Consider the following 19,598-nt stretch of genomic DNA (forward strand, 5'->3'; position numbering starts at 1 on the left):
TGTCATACAGTGTCTTACTTGACAAAAAAAAAAAAAAAAAAAAAAAAATTGTTGAAAGTGTACCGAGAGACACCGTTTCTCAAGTGCTTTCTGTGAGTGCGATTCAAGATGGAGTAAACATGGAAAAAGGCATTTCATCCCACCCCAATCACAACGTGCTGGATAGCTGGCCAATCAGAGCACACCTCAGTTTTCAGAACGATGAGCTTTGTAAAAATCAACACGTTTTAGAAAGGCGGGGCATAGAGGAGAAACAATAATGTACAGTATGTGGAAAATAATGTGTTTTTTTTTATTACCTTAAACCGCATAAACACATTTAATTACACCAAATACACAAAATAATGTTCTTTTTAGCAACGTTATATGACCCCTTTAATTATTATTAGGTTAGTAATTATTATTAATAACCCCACAAACTCACACATACCAGAAACCCTTTTACATTTCAAAATAATACAACATTAAACACTAACAGATCTCCCCCTATATTAATATTGAGCAAAAACAAATGCAATAACACTTAATTTGAATGTTTACTCTCCTTTAACAGTCAGAAGCATAGCATGCTGGGAACAAGAAATCTGCTGTAACTCTTTCCGTGAATGTGTGTATATATGTGTACATACATTATCATTTATATGGGAACATCTATGTGCAATACATACTCAATAAAATGTTGAACAATGAATATTTATTTTTGTCTTCTTTTCTAAATGTATGTGCATGTATCAGCATATATCTATATATTGTCAATGCATATATCGCTGTATATTGAAAAATATAAGCACTAGTTTCCATTATATGGAAATGTATTATATATCGCATTACATTTTGCAGTATATTACCATTTATTGTTTCGTAAGGGCATCACCCATTGTTAGCAACAGTAACGTATAAACACAACTCACGTGCAGATCAACCTGTTTAGTAAGTTCTCTTATAATGATATTAGCAGTATTATAATATGTGACATTCTTCACTGAGCTGAGGATGTGTCCAGTATCAGGAAACTGAGCAGTGTCTGACTCAAGCAGGGAACACACTCTACTGGACGCATCCTGCCCTTTATGGATATTGTCGTCGCCGGTCCACCGTCTGAACAGTGACCTCCGCACATCATGAGTAAATATTTGCAATCTAGTGAAATAGTCAAGAGTTACGGCCAAGCTGCATCCCTCATGCAGAGCCAGCAGGATTTCTTTGAAGTCTTTTCTCGCAAATAGATAGATAGATAGATAGCACTAAAACTTTAAATAGAATATCAGTAAGCCCATTTATTTACTGGACATGACAGCAGTGTTTCATGAATCTGGTGCCCCCTCCTTCCCCAACAATTCCTGTTAAACACAGTGCAACACAAATAGAAACTTTCAGAAGGCCTGACTGACGATACCAATAAAAATGACAAAACCAGGGGAGAGGCTGGAAATGGGAGGCGGTGAGGAACTGGGTCTTTCCTGCCATAATCAGAAGTCAGATCATTTCCTGTCATTGTAGGAGCTCCAGGGCCATTCACCACGCTGACACACAAACATGCACACTCAAGCGCTTGTAGTCACACATATAAGACACGGCGTACAGATTTACAACACTTCCACAACACATTCCTGACGGACAAATGTTGCCACACAAAAGAAATACATCTCGGCACATTTTGCACTGAGCTGCTCGCCGTGGGTCTTGATAAATACTTTATCATAAATAGAGTGGGGCTATATAAATATTTGCCCGCTGTTATCGTTCTTCCTTATTTTATATATGACTTCAATGGTGGTGATAGCTTTTGTGAAATAGTCACCGCAGTGCTTTAAAACGCTGGCAAAAACAAACAGCTTTGAATGACTAAACCGAGTCAAGGTTGCATGAATGCCCTGCAGTATCTGTTGTGTACGACAGGCACAAGTCTGAGCCACATGTGAATCATGGTCATTTATGAATGGTGAGCAATATGTGAATGGCAGTGTGCTAAATGTTCTCATCGTTTCTTGAGTGAACGCTCATTTTCTTCTGTTTATTTTAGGGAAGGCTGTGTTATGCAAGTACTATCACATAACCAAAGCAAGCGAACTGTCATGAATCATGTATTGTTTGAAATATGCATTTATACGCACCAAACAAGTTTTGACACTGCATACAGATGAGTTCAGTCTTAGTCAGCCACAGAAAACAAAACTACCAGGTTGGGGCAACCCCCATAACGTCTTTCAGAGGCAGCTAAGCATGCAGACAGAATGCAGACCACTGCGGTTAGACTCAACCTCAGCATGCAGAAGCCGTCAGGGTTCATGTGAGTCGAGAGAGGAATAGAAAGGGAATAGAAAAAGTGGCTTGTGTGTGTGACTTTAAGAGCTAATGCATAAGTATGTTGCAAAACAGCTAGTTTTTTTCTCTCAATGAAAACCACACAGATTTTTTTTTTTTTTTCAAAATTATTTTATTGGGAGAACTACAAAAATGTACAGTACAAAGTTAACAGTCTCACACGCAATTTGTAGTGAACTGACTCCGCGAAAAACAAATATGTTACAAATCCTGTTCTTTTTGTCTTTTTTATTACATTCAAAAAGCTTTACTTCTGATAAAGTAGTCAAAAAAGGTACATAGTGCGAATCCCCTGTACCTACTATGTACAAACTAAATGTGTTCAAACTCTTCCCCGTCCAGCAAGTTTGGAAGATTCAGACCATTACCATATCATAGGAAAGCAAGAGAACAAACAAAAAAGCAAAACAATGCAAGGAACAGGGAGTAATAGAAAAAAATACAACTCAGATTTTTGCTCCAAGTCTCTATTTCTCTCCTTTGATAAGTGGTAACAACCTTCCAAGAAGTTTGAATTACAAACTACATTCATTTCCTCTTGTTGTAAAACAATAACATGTATGAAAATACTTTATTTGGTTAATCATAAGGCAATGTAAGATGGTGAATCCCCGCAGGCACTAGGCAGTAATACACTGGGGCTCTGGTCTGCTACATTCTCACGCACGTGGCTGTCGTGCATTGTATAGATATACATGTATTTAAAAAAAAAATGAAATAAAAAAAATACTTTTTGGTTAATCGATTTACTTGGGATCTTTGAAATCTGATTTCTATGAAAATTTAAGGCTAGTACATGTTCGGACGGTCCTCTGCCAACCACAGTTTATACATTCTACAGACAAACCGTGTCTGACGATTCTCCAGAATGGGAAAAAAAAAAAAAAAAAAAAAAAAAAAAAAAAAAAAAAAAGAACCCTTCTGAAAAGTAAGATCCCAACAAACTGCAAATCACACAAACTGTTTTTTTTTAATGAACGTAAACAAGGAAACAAAATTAATGAAATAAATATCACATACAATCTCTTAAATTAAGTTTTTTTTTTTTTTTTTTTTTACTCATTTACAATAAAATAAAGTGAAGTTACAAAAAAAGAGACCAAACAAAAATATATATTACTGTGAAAAGAACATACACTCCACTTTATGTAGATTAATAATGGCGATCATAATTTAAACATAATAAAAGAATATAGATCTATTGCTTCATCATACTCGATAAATACAGTATGGACAATTAACAATGTAGCCTATACTTTTCACAAGATAAAATAAATAAGTTAAATAGTTCATAGCCAGTTAAGCACTGCTATGTAATCACTCGTATCAGCGAAAAAAAAAAAAAAAAAAGAAAAAGAAAAAAAAAAGAAATAGATATATTCAACCATCAGCAGTGATTTCCCAACAAGCCAAACGAGAGAGCTTCAAACTGCACAAACCAACCAAACCACTGGGTGGCGTCGCGATACTGGATAACTTTTGGAATGGATGTACATACTTTGAAAACTAGTATACTTTTCGTCAAGGCATATTCTTGGCAAGGATGAAGGAAAATCTGAAACCGCTCTGTCTTTCACGTTCACAAGTCTTTTGTACAAAAATCTGGAAAGTAGGTGGTCCAAAAAGACCAAGAGAATGCAACAAACTGCACCGGTGGAATGCCTTCAAAGCAGTTCAAACAGACTAATGCCATGTCGAGAGTCTGACAAAAACAAATCCATCTCCCTCGAGATTAAAAAGTCTATTGCTCAACTACGTATCTAAACGGGAGACTCCTCCGCTATCGAGTCCACAGCAACAGCAACTAAAGCGGATCAATCATCGGAAATCGACAGCCTGCTGAAGATGGGCAAACGCCTCCCGCCGTCCAGACTGGGAGACTCGGAGCCGCTGAGACTTCCGGAGGAGCTGAGCGAGCCGCTGGCGTAGCTCTCCCGGTCAGAGATGCTGTCGGGCGGGCTGGGGGGCGAGTCGAACACCGGCGACTCTGACAGGCGCTGGAGGGACTGCAAGTGGCCGAGGCCGTCGCCCATGTTGACCTGAAGGTTTGCGTAATAACCGTTGTGCGTGTGCACGGCCAGCGGCGCGAGCAGGGCTTTAAGGTCTTGGCCGGTGAAAGAGAAGGCACTGTTTCCGAGGCACCGAGCGTCTTCGTAGAAGCTCGCGGCGCAGGAGGAGCCGCTGGAGGGAGGCGGAGTGCGCGACGTGGGGCTCTCGAGAAGGGGCGAGTCGAGTCCGTGGTGGTGGTGGTGGCTGGAGAAACCCGAGAAGCTGAGGCTGTGGTGGAGTTTCGGTCGGTGCTGGTGCTGCTGTCCGTAGCCGCTCACCGGCTCGCAGCGAGCGGGCTTGGCGGACTCTCCCTGCACGCTGTTGGCGTTGCTCGGCGCCGGTCTGCGCTCGTCGGCGTTGTGGATGAAGTGGCACCGCGGACCGTATGGGCAGAAGCCGATGGTGTGGAAAGTGCGACAGGGCTCGGTTTTGTACTTGGGGTGGCGAGACAGGCTTCTCAGCTCGTGGTAGCCGTGCGCAAACTGGCACTTCTCGCCGTACTTGCAAGCGCCGTTCTCCTCGAAGGGCCTGCAGAGCTCCGTCTTGTAGCGGGTGGAGTTGATCTGCGAGCCCGGCTTCTGCTGCAGCTGCTGGGCGTTCTCGCTGTAGGCGCGGTCGCGGAACTTGTTCTCCTTGTTCATGATGGCGTTCTCCTTCATGCTGCTGTAGGGACTGGCGGGGTACTTGTTGCCGTTTGTCATGGACTCCATGTTGCTGGTGGAGTTTCGACGGAAGAATCCTGACGCGTACGAGTTGCAGTTGTTGGCGCTGCTGCTGGAGGTCGTTACCGGGGCCCCGACTGCTTTCTTATCCAGCATACTGTTAATGTGAATGGCGTTCATGTTCAGGCTCTTCTCCTGCTGTGCAGAGGGGAGAAAAAAGAAGTTAAAATCAATGCATAGTTGCAAAACTATTTATGCCCTCGTTTCGGCCATGCATTAACTTTGTAAAGTCCCAGCAAAGATAAGAAGCAAGCTTGTTTGTTAAAACAGCAAAGTACCTTGTACAGCATGTCGATGTCGTAGAAAGCGGACAGGATGGTCGCAGACATTTCTGTTTCTTCAGAAGAAGACAGTAGCAGATGATTTCTCATTTGAGGACCGACTTGGAGCCTTTGGATGCGAAGGCGTTTAGTTTGCCTCTGGCTTAGAGTTTGTGCAAAAGATACGGAAAAGGCTAGTCTCAGATGTGCTCTGAAACTCGGAGAAGGAAAAGCTGGGTTCCTCGTTGCGTGCTTGTGTTGTTAGTCTTCTCCCACCGCGCAGTGCCGAGCCAGAACAGTAAAGAGTCTGCTTTGCTCTCCCGCACATATAAGCTTGAGGACAGCGCGTAGAGGAGGAACTTACTGCCAAAGTTGCCTCAAAGTTACGCCCTGCTTTTCAAGGTGGGACTGTGGATTTGATTGGTCGCTTTCTGCACCCTTCCTGTGCGCGCACTCACTCACTCACTCACAGACCCTCTCCAACACTGAACAACTTACAAGATGAACTCAGTGCAATCAACATACATTTCTAAAACAAGAAAAGTCAATAAATGCTTAAAAAAATAATATATAAATACTAATGCATTACTTTTTTCACGCATTTTAATTTTAGGACAACTTTGATCAAATGTTTTGATCCACTGAGGAGTGTGTGTGTGTGTTTGTGTGTGTGTGTGTGTGTGAGAGAGAGAGAGAGAGAGAGAGAGAGAGAGAGAGAGAGACTTCATGCGGGTCGAGGCTGGTCGCTCTGATATCAGTAAATGTTTAGTGGGTGAATACGATTGCATAATCGAGACCGAAAGGCCAAACTTTGAAGTTGTGCTAGATTTAATACACAGGGTGATAAACTATGACACTTATCTGCATGTTACGTTTTCCTCTGCTTATCTTTCCATGTATTACTAAAGTGCATTTTAGCCTAGAAATGCATTTAAAAAAATACAAAATAAAAATATTTCATCATTAATTATTGTTTGCATTGTATCATTAATTAAAAAAAAAAAAAAAGAAAAAAAAAAATATATATATATATATATATATATATATATATATATATATATATAGACATATGAAACCTAAAAGTTTCAACAAGCTGAAACAAAGTAAAAATCAAATCCTTCAAGAAACTCAAACTCTATTAAAAACGATACAACACTGCCCCCTAACGGTCTCAATGCATATCGTTGAAAAAAGGGCTTGGGCGCCACCTACAGGCAAAAAAAATAACAAGCCGAAAAAATATTTCACTTCACATTTCCACTTTTTTCTCCTTCAGTTCCCATTGCATATCTCAGCAGTACTCTTTTATTACAATTCAGTTTTTATGGTTTCAGTGAAGCACATTTACACATAAAAAAAAAAACCCCTAATCCTGGTGAGGAGAACGGTATGTATTATTTTACCCACCCTGTGTGTGTGTGTGTGTGTGTGTGTGAGGAATAGGCTGCTGACATTCCAAAACATTACATCATTTTACAGTAAAAGGGAAGATTGCTACTACAGCCCCTGAAGGCAGCCCAGCTGTCTACTTAGCAAACGGACACTAGACTGTTTTGCTCAGATTGCATAACATACACAGGAGGAGCAACCAAAGAATTTCTTTAACTATAAACAGTTAAGCTATGCATTAAAAAAAATTCAACAGCTTGCTCAAATACCACAAGGTGTGATATTGAAAACACAGCTGAGGAGAATAAAACCTTTCACATTCTCAGTATTGTAAACACACATCATTGTACAAAAGTAATCCCACAGTTGAATGAATGTAATAAACTTTATTTGAATTAAAAAAGCATGTGGTCACGCCTGCATGCAATTCAGCTCCTAAACAGGAAAACCACTGTGAGATTAAAATAGGTTCGTAATGCATGACCCCTTTCACTTTCTCTATCTTTCACAGTCATCTAAGAAGGTCTAAGTGTATCTAGAAGATTCAGAGCGAGTGACGTTCTCTCTTTCAGCAGCGATATCTTGGCATACTCGATGGTGGCTGAAAACTGGGGCAGTGCAGGGAGGCCTTTCATTGAACGCTGAGCCGCCAGGGCATTGCTCTTTGCGATGGCTGATAGTCGGTCGAGTTCTGTGGTGCTTACATCCGGTGAATGTGTCACACTTATGAGGGCAGAGAGGTGTCTGTGCAACATCCGTGCCCATGACAAAGGCTCTGCCCACAGGTTAAGATCTCCCTTCTCAAAGAGGAACTCCTCATCCTAGAAAAGGAAGAGAATAAGAAGAACCTACATATTTCAACTAGATTTTCTGAAGACAAAGTGAACAGGGCATTGACAATGGATACAATGGGTGCTTCCAGGGAATTGCTATGCAGTTGCTAAAGTGTTTTTTAGTTCTTTGATATGCAGTAGGGTGTTCTGCGGGATTTCTAAGGTGTTAATAAGTGAATGTGTAGTGGCCTGTTTTAATAGACAGGTCATATAAAGTGCAACGCTTGGGTTCTGGATCCAAAAATCTCATTTATAGATTTTAAACTGTAACTTATACACCTTTAAAGACAGAATCACTTTGAGCAGTGAGGCTGTAAATCAATGCTATATGCTATAATCATATTGAATAGAGGAATTCCTGGTGGAAAAACTACATTTCCCATGATTCTGCAGAAAAATCTCCACCAATCAGAGAATCGCGGCAAGCAATTCAGTCTCCATATGCTCTCAAACTACTTCAATATTTATATATTAAAGCATAGTTTGCAATAAACAAAATATATTGTTTCTATCATGTCATTCTCAGTGCATTATGGGATTGTAGTCCTTTCCTCATCGAAGCTGTTGAGAATCCAATTTTTAAATACATTTTAAGCTTCAAATCAAAGTTTGCAATGTTGTGATTCACCTTGTGACTGGTTGGTTTGGTTCATAGCTTAGAACTCTTCTTCAAAGACTTTTTTTTTAAATTCCTATGGGAAAAATATTTCCAGAATCAAGGTGGCTAAAAATATAGGTCCATCAATGTAAGTCTATGGGGTTTTCCCACACAATTTTATCACCCGCTATGTGAAACTTAAACATTTCACAGTTTTGAAAAGTAATAGCACACCTCTCTGCAATAAGTTACCAAATTTTTTTGTCATGATTCTGATGTCATTTTGTGGCTGTAGAACAAACGAGGGACGAATTTAGTGCCAAAGTTTAAAAAGCTCCCAAACATGAGCAAAATCAGTGATGCATTAAAAACTAGTTCCACAGGAAAAAATCCTTACCAAGTCCAGTGACTCTTCACATCTTGTATCCGATTGTTCATCTCCCAGGAGCCATTGTATCAGGTTCACCATTCCAGCAGCCACCTGGCCCCACATCTGGAACAGCTGGCACAAAAGACCCACCCCCATCTCCAGGGCAACCGGAGGAGAGACGGCACCCGTGGAAACACCTAGAAATGCGGTAGAAGACAGAAGTCTGACAAATATTCCCTGATGTAACAGAATTCAGCGAAACGAATGATTCTGGAACACATGTATGGAAAGTTTAAATAGATCAATTTAATGAGCCACGTCAATCTTAGTCTCCGAGGCATTACTGGGTTCAGGCAGTGGAGGTGGTGCTTTGCCACAATGCAATCTGCTCCCAATCTGAGACTTGCCAGAGCATTGGATGTAAAGCAACAGCCTGAGATTGATGCCTCACTCTCTTTTTGTTCTCTAGACAGCGTGTTTCCATCTTCGCCTGGCATGGAACCCATTTGAGAGAAACAAAACTATAACTCAGAAGCAAAACGCGCACAATGGAAACCACAACGTGCCATATGCATGCGCGCAGGCATTCAAAACGGGTTGTTTTTGACTCAACGGTCGGGAAGTTGGGTCTAAGAATAGATGTAGACGTGAGATAAGGGAAGTGAGAAAAGATCTGAGTACACATAAGAAGACACAACAACACTGACGCCCATCCAGGATGGCCGTCGACCTCCCTTTGGCTTTAACGACCCCAGTTGTTCATGCATCAAAGCAGTAACGTGAGAGATCTGATGCAGTTTGTTTTGAACTTTGGGTTCCCTCCATCACCCCCCCTTCCTAACCAGAATCTGACATGCAAATTACTGAGGCGACTTCAAGAGTCACCAGGATTTGCCAGTCAAAACCAAAAGAGAGAACAAGAGCAAAGCAACACCTTAAAGGCTGCCCCATTCACCCCTCCCCCAAAAGGAACTCTGGAAAAGCAATCTCTACACAGATCGGCTTTCCAAGACAAACTTAAGTAGGAGGCCACAGGCAGACATTACAAGAACATGGAAAGATGTCGATTGTGTAGACTCGGATGGTGACATAGTCCTTTCTCTGTGTGATGCGTTGGGACGCCCATCTCTTGCTTTACCGGAGTCTGATATCAGAGGTGCTTTTCATCCCCGTGGGCTTTGGTGCTGGATGCCATCCAAGGCCGAACAAATAACGGCACCCAGACATTTAGAAATAATAGCAAACTCAAGCTCTTTCCATTCCCTTTTCTGTGGTTAAGCACTTTAATAACAGGATTTCTCAATCTTTTCAGCACTTACTCAACAGGATGTTCTGTATTCTCATCTGCAAGAGCAAGTATGAACCTTTGATGTGTTTCAGAACTTACATATATCACATCTGTATAAATTCCAAATTTAAAGGCTGAAAATGTACGCTCTCATTAAAAAACTGTCAATTTTGCAGTAAACTTAAAAGGGCAACTTTTCTATCGTTTTATGCCTAAAACGATCATAGTAGCACCTTGAGGGTTCATATTACTACTCCAAGGTACTATTATTCACCTTTTATGGGTAGATAAGGCACAAAGTTGTCCTTTTACAACTTCTTTATTTTCATAATGTTCCTAACGGTGTATGCAGCAGTGTGTCCTTGTCCTTGCTGCTCTTAACGGGATAGTTTTCCCAAACACTACAATTCTGTCACCATTGACTCATATTCATCAAACCTTTCCGATGTTTTTTTTTTTTCTCCTGTAGATATTTAGAAGAATGCTGGTAACCAAACTGTTTTGGTGACCAGTGGCTTCTATTATATGGACATAAACACACTAGCTGGGTTTCCATCCCAAGTTGCCAATTTAACTTGTGCGCAAAATTGGAAAATCACACAAAACATTTGCGATTAAGCACTCTTTCCATCCAATGAGTCACTTCCTGATAAACTAGCATATATCACTAAGGAAAGTGTGAAAAGCCACTGAATATAATATTAATATACAGTATAATAAATTATTTGCGCCTCAGAGTGAGCAGACGAAATAATAAATGTGGTAATTGCTGTTTTGTTTCGTCATGTAAAACAGTTCTGGGAGGCAATTATACAGAAATACTTTGACAGACAGAACATTTCAGATGCTGTGGAACGCGATGGGTCAGGTTTTGTCATCCCATAGCGCAAAGTTACATACATTTTTGGTGCGCATGGAGGAATTTATTCGGCATAAAGTTTCCATCTCTCATTATTCACATTAACCCTTTTTCGCACAAGTCAAAAACCACCTCAAGCGAGTGTAAAAACTTTTAAGTAGGGATGTAACGATTCACTCAACTCACAATTCAGATTTGATTTCACGATTCGATTGGATTCACATTTTTCTTTTTACAATTAAATTTAAGACAAATTATAAATTAAATGTGTCCTTCTATTATTGTTTTGACAAAATAAATAGAATGTAAATGTAAATAACAAAACTAAATTGAAATTTTAAAACAAGCACCAAATCAAATAAGTAACACAAATAAAATACATCTCTTCATATAAACAAAAAAGGCTTTGTCTGTGCTCTTTCCATTTAAAGTTAGAGGCAACCACTGCATTTTAATAATGATTCAAACAAAGATGCTGGATACATGCAACATGAGAAGTTTTTAATCTAAATTAGATTGTATCATTTCAAAATCTGAGGCAAAAACATAATGATTTGACTTCAGTTTTGTGAAACTATACATAAAAAAATATCTGCATGAAACAGAAACGGCAGACGAGCTGAACGAGACACAGATTCACTCTCTGCCAGCAGGTGGCGCTTAAAGCGTTTCCTTGGTTTCCGCTGTAAACACTTGACACTTATGAACTTTAATATGCATTATACAGAGGCAAGATGAAAAGAAAAAATACCATCTAAACTTTTATAAAGACTGTGGGCCCTATCATACACCCGGCGCAATGCGACGCAAGGCGCAGCGCAAGCGTGTTTGCTAGTTTCTGTCGGGCACCGTTCGCATTTTCCCGTCCAGCGCCACGTCGTTTAATTAGCAAATGCATTTGTGCGCCCATGGGCGTGCTGGTCTAAAAAAAAGGTGTGTTCAAGCACATTGCTGTCGCATTGCTATTTTAAGGAGCTGAAAATAGACTGCGCCATAGACCAACTCAAACCTGGTCTAAAGTCTGGCGCAAAGTTTTTTCTTTGTTATTTAAAGAGCGTGCTAGTATAGGCGGGTCCACAACGTGCGTACAGGCTGCTTATTAAACACAGGGATGCACAGCAGCACACAAACATGCCAAATATTAAAAATTAAATAATTGCAATGCATAAGAATTTTTTTGTAGGCTAATTAAAAATAAAAATGCCTACATGTCATAATGGATAGTTATCGCATGTATCAGAATAAGGCTATCTATTTGCTCGCACACGAGCAGATCATTTCAATATCGCAACCACGTTCTGTCGTTGAGCTTGTCAAATTCCGCCGAGTAAATAGCAAATCCATCATGGCACAATCGCAACTGGCTCTTAAAGGGAATGGAAGATGAGACTCAGATTGGTTTATTGAACGTTACGCTCAAAAAACACCCATTACTCATTAAGAGAATAGGGACAACCCGTTTAGACCATGGGAACGCCAACCGTTTTTCCGTCGTTAAAATAGCAAAAGTGGATTTGGACCCGTAAGTTCCCCTCAGACATACATTCATTGTCCTACCCCTAATTTTTGATTTGTTTATGAATCATCACATATTTGAATCGATTTTCAAACTGCTTGCGGTTAATCGCTACATCCCTACTTTAACGAATTGATTTTAATTTGAAATTTTGGCGTTTCCATCACTCGTTTCTTATGCGATACGTCAAAGTGCACATAAAAACAGGGTGATGGAAACATAGCTACTGAGACATTCCTCAAGATGTCTTCTTTTACATCTCACAGAAGAACAAAAAATGACAGGTTTGGAACGAGTTTATAATAACAGACTTTTGGCTCAACTATCTCTTTAAGTTAAAATGAAGAAGCTTCCAGATCTTGGCTGTAGATGTGACAGCAGAAATGTTTGAGGTGTTTCGGGGCACTTCGCCCAGCCGGTTTGCGTCTAGGAGCACACAGTTGTGCAGAGATTCCAGAAGGAAGAGGAGGGCAGTTTCATTCCCGTAATCGATCTGTGGGAGTCATGGGACTGGAACTAATTAAAAAACTTTCTGAATAATGAGAGCAAGAAGAGCTTTAGTGTGGCAAATCTGGGATGTGAGCGAGCGCAGCTGGGCGAGTGTCGGGTGTCGGGCGTGAGGGAGGGTGAGCAGGAAGATGGGCTGGATGAATGCAAATCCTTATTTATCAAGCCTACCCATGATGCAACAGGGGTCTCAGTGGGTTTGACCACTTTATCCCACTAAACTCGACTAAACAGACCTAAAAATGGAAATTATGTCATCATTTACTCACTCTCATGTTGTTCCAAACCTGTATGCCATACTTTCTTCAGTGAGACACAAAATAATACTTTCTGAAGAATATCTTGACTGCTTTTCTTAGTATAATGTAAGTGAAACGAGGATGGGTGCTGCCTAGCTCCAGAAGAACAAAAAAAGCACAATAAAAGTATTCACATGATGGCAAGTCTTCAGAAGCCCTATGATAACATTCTGTGTTCCGCAGAAGAAAGTCATACAGGTTTGGAAAGAAATACATACAGAAATTTAAATTCTGTAAACACACACAGTTTTACTTATCAAGGTAAATCAAATGCTAAATCGAAGGCACAGGGCTTGTATGAGGCTAGAGGTTTCCGTGCATGTGGGAATGACCACATGTGCATCATTGCACACTCTCTAACATGCATGCATACATACATGCATATTTGGACACACACCCAGAACAAGGTGCAAGAAGTCTGTGGGCAGGAAATGTTGGTGTGGGCTAAAGTGGTGTCAAGGTGTGAAAACACACACACTTTTACAGCTCTAACTTCCTTCAGTGATCTATGAGAACCAAGGAACTAAAGGAGGCTCAAACACACGTACACAGATAGATCGTAGATAGACTGACAATCAGATCAACTACAGACAGAAAATTAGATAAATATAAATATCAACTTCTTTCCTAGTATTTATACCATTATATATCAGTGCCATTATATTTAAATGACAAAAATCTTTGTTTTTAATTGATGTAATAATAATAATAGATCACAAAAATTGCACAAATGTAAGGGTGTAAATAATTATATTATTAAACTAATATGTTTGTGCAATTTTTGTGATCTATTATTTTGAATTATACTGTTGCAGTGTACTTTTTTTTGTCAAAAGCAGGAGCTAAAACTGATATCAGCTGAAAAAAAAAAAAAAAAAAAAAAATCACAATCTCTGTCAGCTCCTATTGGGAGAGTAAGAGACCATTAACTGCATGCCTTAAACCTACATTTGATTTTCAGTGCAGCTTACTTTTACGATCATGGCCCTGGATATTCAGCAGGCCGGCAGAATCAGGTGAAGCGCTGGAGACGGATATCATCTGACACATTTATGCCAAAACTGAGACGTCTGCTAGAGTTCTTTAGTGTCCCTTACATCAGCCTAACCTGTCTAATGGGAGTGTTACAGTATCACCCAGGTGTCTGCTGGTTAAAAGGCCTGGCACACGGTCACATGACCCTAAGACTGATGGGAAAAAAGACTCTGTAATGTATGTGGTACCTCAGAATCCTTAAAATTCATCCTGTGTCAATAAACAGTGGCTGCCCATTTTTTTTCAGAGGCCTTGGTTCGGGAAGCATTTATCCTATAAATTTTCTTCAAAGGGTTTTATAAAATTCAGTAAAGGCCAAAAAGCTCCAAGTTGAAACATAACTTTATAAACTTGGTAACACTTTATTTTAAGGTCCAATTTTCACTATTAACTACCTGCTTATTAGCATGCATATAACTAGCATATTGGCTGTTTATTAGTACTTATTAGACAGATCCGTTAACATGACCCCATACCTGAACTTAACAACTACCTTACTAGCTATTAATAAGCAGCAAATTGGTAGTTTATTGAGGCAAAACTCTTAATAGTGAATATGTATTCCCTATTCGAATGTGTTACCATAAACTTTGATATGAAGTTAAAAAGTACTCAATAATCCAATAATTTCCATGGATCTAATACAGATTCTGTTTCTACAATTTATATAATTAAAAACATAACACTTCATAGCTACACTAAAGATTTAATTTACAAAAAATGAGCAAACCTACACAAACAATAAAAGTGCCTAAGAGCTCTGCTTTAATGATTGAGCACCTTTGAGCTACACTACAGGTTTAATAGATGGATGATCCACGGACCACTTCAGATCTTGTCTTGTAATCCATTACATGAATGACTACAGCGCATCTACTGCTAAAGACATTACACGCACAGCACTGGAGTTGGACATTAGCTGACTGGTGAGAACATCCTCAAAACGAAACCAGACGCGCCAAGAACAATACCAACCGGAGTAATGCAAGCAACAAATGTTTAAGGTTTTTCAAAAGGGTTGAATTGATGTTGTACTTGGATATAACATGGGGGAAAAAGCTTCGCAATTTACATGTAATAACAGTAATAATGCTTTATATTTAAATATGGCAAGTAAAAACATGATTCGGTAGTGGAACAAGAAGGAGCATTATTATGGTGATTCACATTATGACGACAACAATAATACACTGAGGAAACATAATTAATGGTTCTTGGTTTAGGGATCAGAACAAACCTTTAACCCTAAGCAATAAACTATGCGTCCCACACCGTTTGAACTTCTGACATGAGTAATGCCTCAAATCACGCGTTTTGTTGACTAGAAGTTATTTCTAAGGGATCAGAATGTAATTTTTGCCTGGCAGAGGAAAAACGGGCAAAAAAAAGTCCCTTAGTAATCCTGTTGACTTGCATATTAGGGTTGTTGTTTTTTTTTTTTTTTGACTTGGGCCAGTAAATAACACCTTAGCAACTACTCCTCACCAAATATTTACACTTGTTCAAAGCTATGTCTCTGTAACCGAGGCAAACCAGCCCCGAGAAAAAAAAAAAACAACACAAGTGAAAAGCACTGAGCATTTCGGGACAGTAATTACATCTGAAATGCTTGAACACTCCCGAGTTCCCCCCGTGAGAATATGGTCCTATTCCATCTTAATTCTGTTATCAGATGTACCTCTCACCCTCTTAAAAGCCTTGTCAAGTGACGCCAGGGGTTCTGATTTCCAACCTAATTTGTATTGAGATAGCGGAGGAATAAAAGTGTCTAACTAAATTCGGTTTTGTGTACTGCACAAAGACTTCACTGTGACGGCGAAAAGAAAGAGGGCCAAGTACAAAGCCAGAAATGTGATTACAGTGCATGGGAGATCATGTTAGACTTACTTCATATATATCTGAACTGCTTCATCTTTCTCAGAGTCAAGTTTCTTTTTTAAAACTAGAAGTCTGTTGAAAAATAACATACCAGTAAACTATTTTTTTCCAACATCAACATTTTAGGATAAATGTACAGTACATACACATTACAGTTCAACAGTTTGGGGCTGTAAAATGTAATATATTCCTGTGATTCAAATATAAATTACAAAAACAAAATAACATAAAACATTAAATATATTCCTGTGATGCAAAGCTGAATTTTCAGCATTACATGACAGAAATCCTTCTAATTTGCTGATTTGCATACATTTGCAAACATTTCCTATTATTATCAATATTGAAGAGTTGTTCTGCTTAATATTTTTGTGGAAACTGTGATGCATTTTTTCCATCCTCTTTTTTTTTTTTTTTATTTATTAAACTTCTGCAACAATGCAAAAGTTTATACTGTCACTTTTGATAAATTTAAAGTGCCCTAAAAAATGTAATTAAAAAACCTTACTGACCCCAAACCTTTGAACAGTAGTGTTTTATAATGTAATAAATTATAATATAATATAATGCATTAATAAATGTAAAAAAAAAAAATCCAAAATTAATTGCAACAATTTAACACGTTAAATCAACAGGCCTAAATATAATATATAAAATTATATACAAAATGATAAAATATAAAGTTCTACACAAGTGTCCACTTGTGCGGAGTGACAAATTAATTTTCAAGGATCAGTCAAGGATTCCAGCCAGCCATGTATATGAGATCATAAAAACTGCATGCATAACAATTTTACATCTCATTTAGATCAACTGCAGCAGCTGTCACTGCTTGAAACTTCATGTCAGCTACCCAAAACCAGTAACTTATTGTGGGTTGGCGACCAGAGAAGGCACGAAGAATTGGAAGGTTTTCTCAGACTCTTCCCCCACCCTGCTCTTGTTTTTCTTGCCCCTGTGAAGCAGGATATCAGCGTGTCAGAGAATGTGGTAATGATGTGGTTTTGATGTGACTGATTTATGGGACAGAGGTGCTGCTCCTCTCTGCATCACTGACCCACACACCTTCATTTCAAAGGCGCAGGGCTGCCGTTCACCGCCTCTCCTCTGTCGCTCAGTCAGACGAGCTCGTAAACGACACTGACCTGACCTCCCCCCATCTCTCAGAAACACCTCCTTCATCTGATCCCCTGAGTGAGTGTTGTTCGGAGTATCTGTCCTGTGTAGGCCATGTCTCCATTGATTTCAATCAAAGATCTGGGTTCAATTCAAGCTCAGAAATTACACCTACAACTGTCTCCTTTTAAAAATCAGCACAGTAATGCATTCACGATGGAAGTGTTTAAAAATATGCAGCCTGCATTTTCTTTGAAGCACTCATATTGATTCGAAGTTGCAAAATCTGTTTTGTTTGAGCTGTTAAACTAAATCATTCTTTAAGTGGTGAAACTACTTTGAGGAAGTTTTAGTATGTGTTACAGACGTCAGTCCTGAAAATGAGTGAGCTTGCGCTTGTATAAACTGTCCCTTTGTAGTATTTTTGGTTTTACATGGTCATGAAACTGAAATATTGATTATTTATTAAATTAAATATTTACTATTTACTGAATTATTACATTATTTCTTTGCACAGACAAGGGTAGCAAGTGACTTTACCATGCTAGTGTTATGTTTTATTTTGAGGCTATATTTCATAAACTGTGTATATCTGAATGTTTATTACCTAATAACAAATTAAATCATACACAAACCAATACAATGACATAGTTGATGAAAAGCTAATAATGATGAGCCAATAATATATTAAATCAGATACAAATCAAGACAATGACATATTGAATATGACTTTGCACACACCAAGTTTGCAAGTGATTTAAGCCTAGTTTCAGCCTAACACACATAATATGTTTGTTTGTTTGCAAATAAATAAATCAAATAAATCTGAAACAAAAACCACCAAAAATAAATACTTAAAATACTAGAAAGAGTTTATATAATAAAACTTATATTTTATTTGTTTACCCGCATGTCATGTGACCATTAACCAACATCAGACAACTGTAAACAACCAATTGTTTTGTGAAATTAATGAAATTACTTAACTTAACTTAAAATATACTTTTATTTACTTCGTGTGAATATTTTAGGTAAAAAAAAAAAAAAAATTGTGAATCCCTACTCTGTGATATTCAATGTTGCGGCACAGAGCTTCAATTGCACTGAACCCAGAATGTTCTTTTAGTGTGTGTGTGTGTACCTGTGTTGTGTAAATGGGCTGGTATGTAGCAGGTGAAGTCAGCTGCTCCGTCTCTGACGTCCTGATCTTCATCCTGTAATAATGTAAACAGGCTCTTCCATAGTGCCACAGTGTGTGTGATACCTGGAAAACACACACACACACACACACACACACACACACACACACACACACACACACACACACACACACACACACACACACACACACAGTGTAAGCTTTAGTTCAGATTCCTGCACACGTGTTCTTGTCCACAGACGTCCACTCACCCAGAGGCAGGGCTGGAGCCGTCAGTAAGGTGGGGACGGCCTTCACCAGCACCTCTGCTGACATGAGTTTGACTTCTGCAGGTTGATCCTCAGCGCAGCCCTGTGTGACCAGCGCCCCCCATCTGCTCAGACAGACCACTGCAGCCTCACTGAGATCCTGCTGTAAGACAAACACATTACTGAAAGAACATCAGTCTCTCAGGGAAAAGAAGTACTGTGGTGATATACCATGATACAGTGATGCATAAGATACTATTGCCTTGGAAAGTTGATATATACAACACAGTGCTGTATGTTTGTATCGTATTATATATTATATCATACATGACTATTATTAGATATTTCAATGTATGTTATTATTGTTACTGCACAACAGAAAGTGATTAATCTAATCATAACTGGCGCAATCCATTTTTAAATATTAGTTTTACTGTTTTTTTACATTGATGCCAAACTTGCTTATGAATCAATTAATTTGTTGATCAAGTAATGCAAAGTACTGGTTTGCATCCATCAAGTTCCAAATTAATAGTAGAAAATTGAAATGATAGACACTTTCTGTTTTAATTAAATCAGATAGCTCACAGTATTATACAAATGTTACCACATTTAAAACAAACCATATTTTATTGAAATTCCAGCAAAAAAATAACTTCATAAAAAAACAAAAAATATATTATTGTGATATGTGATTGTGATCATGCTTTGACAACACACTACTCTTCAAAAGCAAAAATACACTAAAACATGCATTAATATCGTGAAATATTATTGCAATTTAAAATAGCCATTTCTATTTTTTTAATAAAATGTAATTTTCTACTGTGATGCTCCAGTCTTCAGTGTCACATCAAAATCATTCTAATATGCTGATTTCATGCTCAAGAAACATTTCTTATCATCAGTGTTGAAAAGAGTTGTGCTGGTTAGTATTTTTGTAGAAAATGCTATTTTTTTCTTTTCTTTTCAGTGTTTATTTAATATTAAAATAAAATAAAAATATTTGTGTAACAATGTAAGAATCCATATTGACACCTGAAATTAAATCTTTGATGAAAAAGTATTGGTTTCTTATATATAAACTTTAGAACTGTATTCATTGAAATCACATTGTCAACGTGAAATAAATATCGGAAGCCATAAA

At 38.6% G+C, this 19,598-nt stretch overlaps 2 protein-coding genes across 3 annotated transcripts in view; both read right to left on the minus strand.

The window, feature by feature from the left end:
- Nucleotides 1-2,549: 2,549 nt before the first annotated feature.
- On the minus strand, nt 2,550-5,745 carry LOC109076348 (mRNA decay activator protein ZFP36L2-like). Of its 2 annotated transcripts, none has more exons than XM_042736375.1 (2): nt 5,375-5,745; nt 2,550-5,231 (listed from the first exon to the last, which is right to left on the minus strand). In XM_042736375.1, exons 1-2 carry the CDS (start codon nt 5,465-5,467, stop codon nt 4,140-4,142), a joined length of 1,185 nt encoding a protein of 394 aa, XP_042592309.1. In that variant the 5' UTR covers nt 5,468-5,745; the 3' UTR covers nt 2,550-4,139. The 2 variants fall into 2 exon arrangements, with proteins under 2 accessions (XP_042592309.1, XP_018947617.2); XM_019092072.2 differs by having other exon boundaries at nt 2,550-5,234; nt 5,375-5,740.
- A 1,366-nt stretch (nt 5,746-7,111) lies between these two features.
- Nucleotides 7,112-19,598, minus strand: part of thada (THADA armadillo repeat containing) — a 101,002-nt gene continuing 88,515 nt past the window's right edge. Inside the window, 4 exon segments of the mRNA XM_042736377.1 lie at nt 7,112-7,566; nt 8,574-8,743; nt 18,186-18,308; nt 18,455-18,611. Of these exon segments, the coding sequence (XP_042592311.1) occupies nt 7,261-7,566; nt 8,574-8,743; nt 18,186-18,308; nt 18,455-18,611 (756 nt within the window). The 3' untranslated portion in view covers nt 7,112-7,260.

The sequence above is a fragment of the Cyprinus carpio genome, chromosome B13 (genome assembly GCF_018340385.1).
Source record: "Cyprinus carpio isolate SPL01 chromosome B13, ASM1834038v1, whole genome shotgun sequence".
Taxonomy (NCBI): domain Eukaryota; kingdom Metazoa; phylum Chordata; class Actinopteri; order Cypriniformes; family Cyprinidae; genus Cyprinus; species Cyprinus carpio.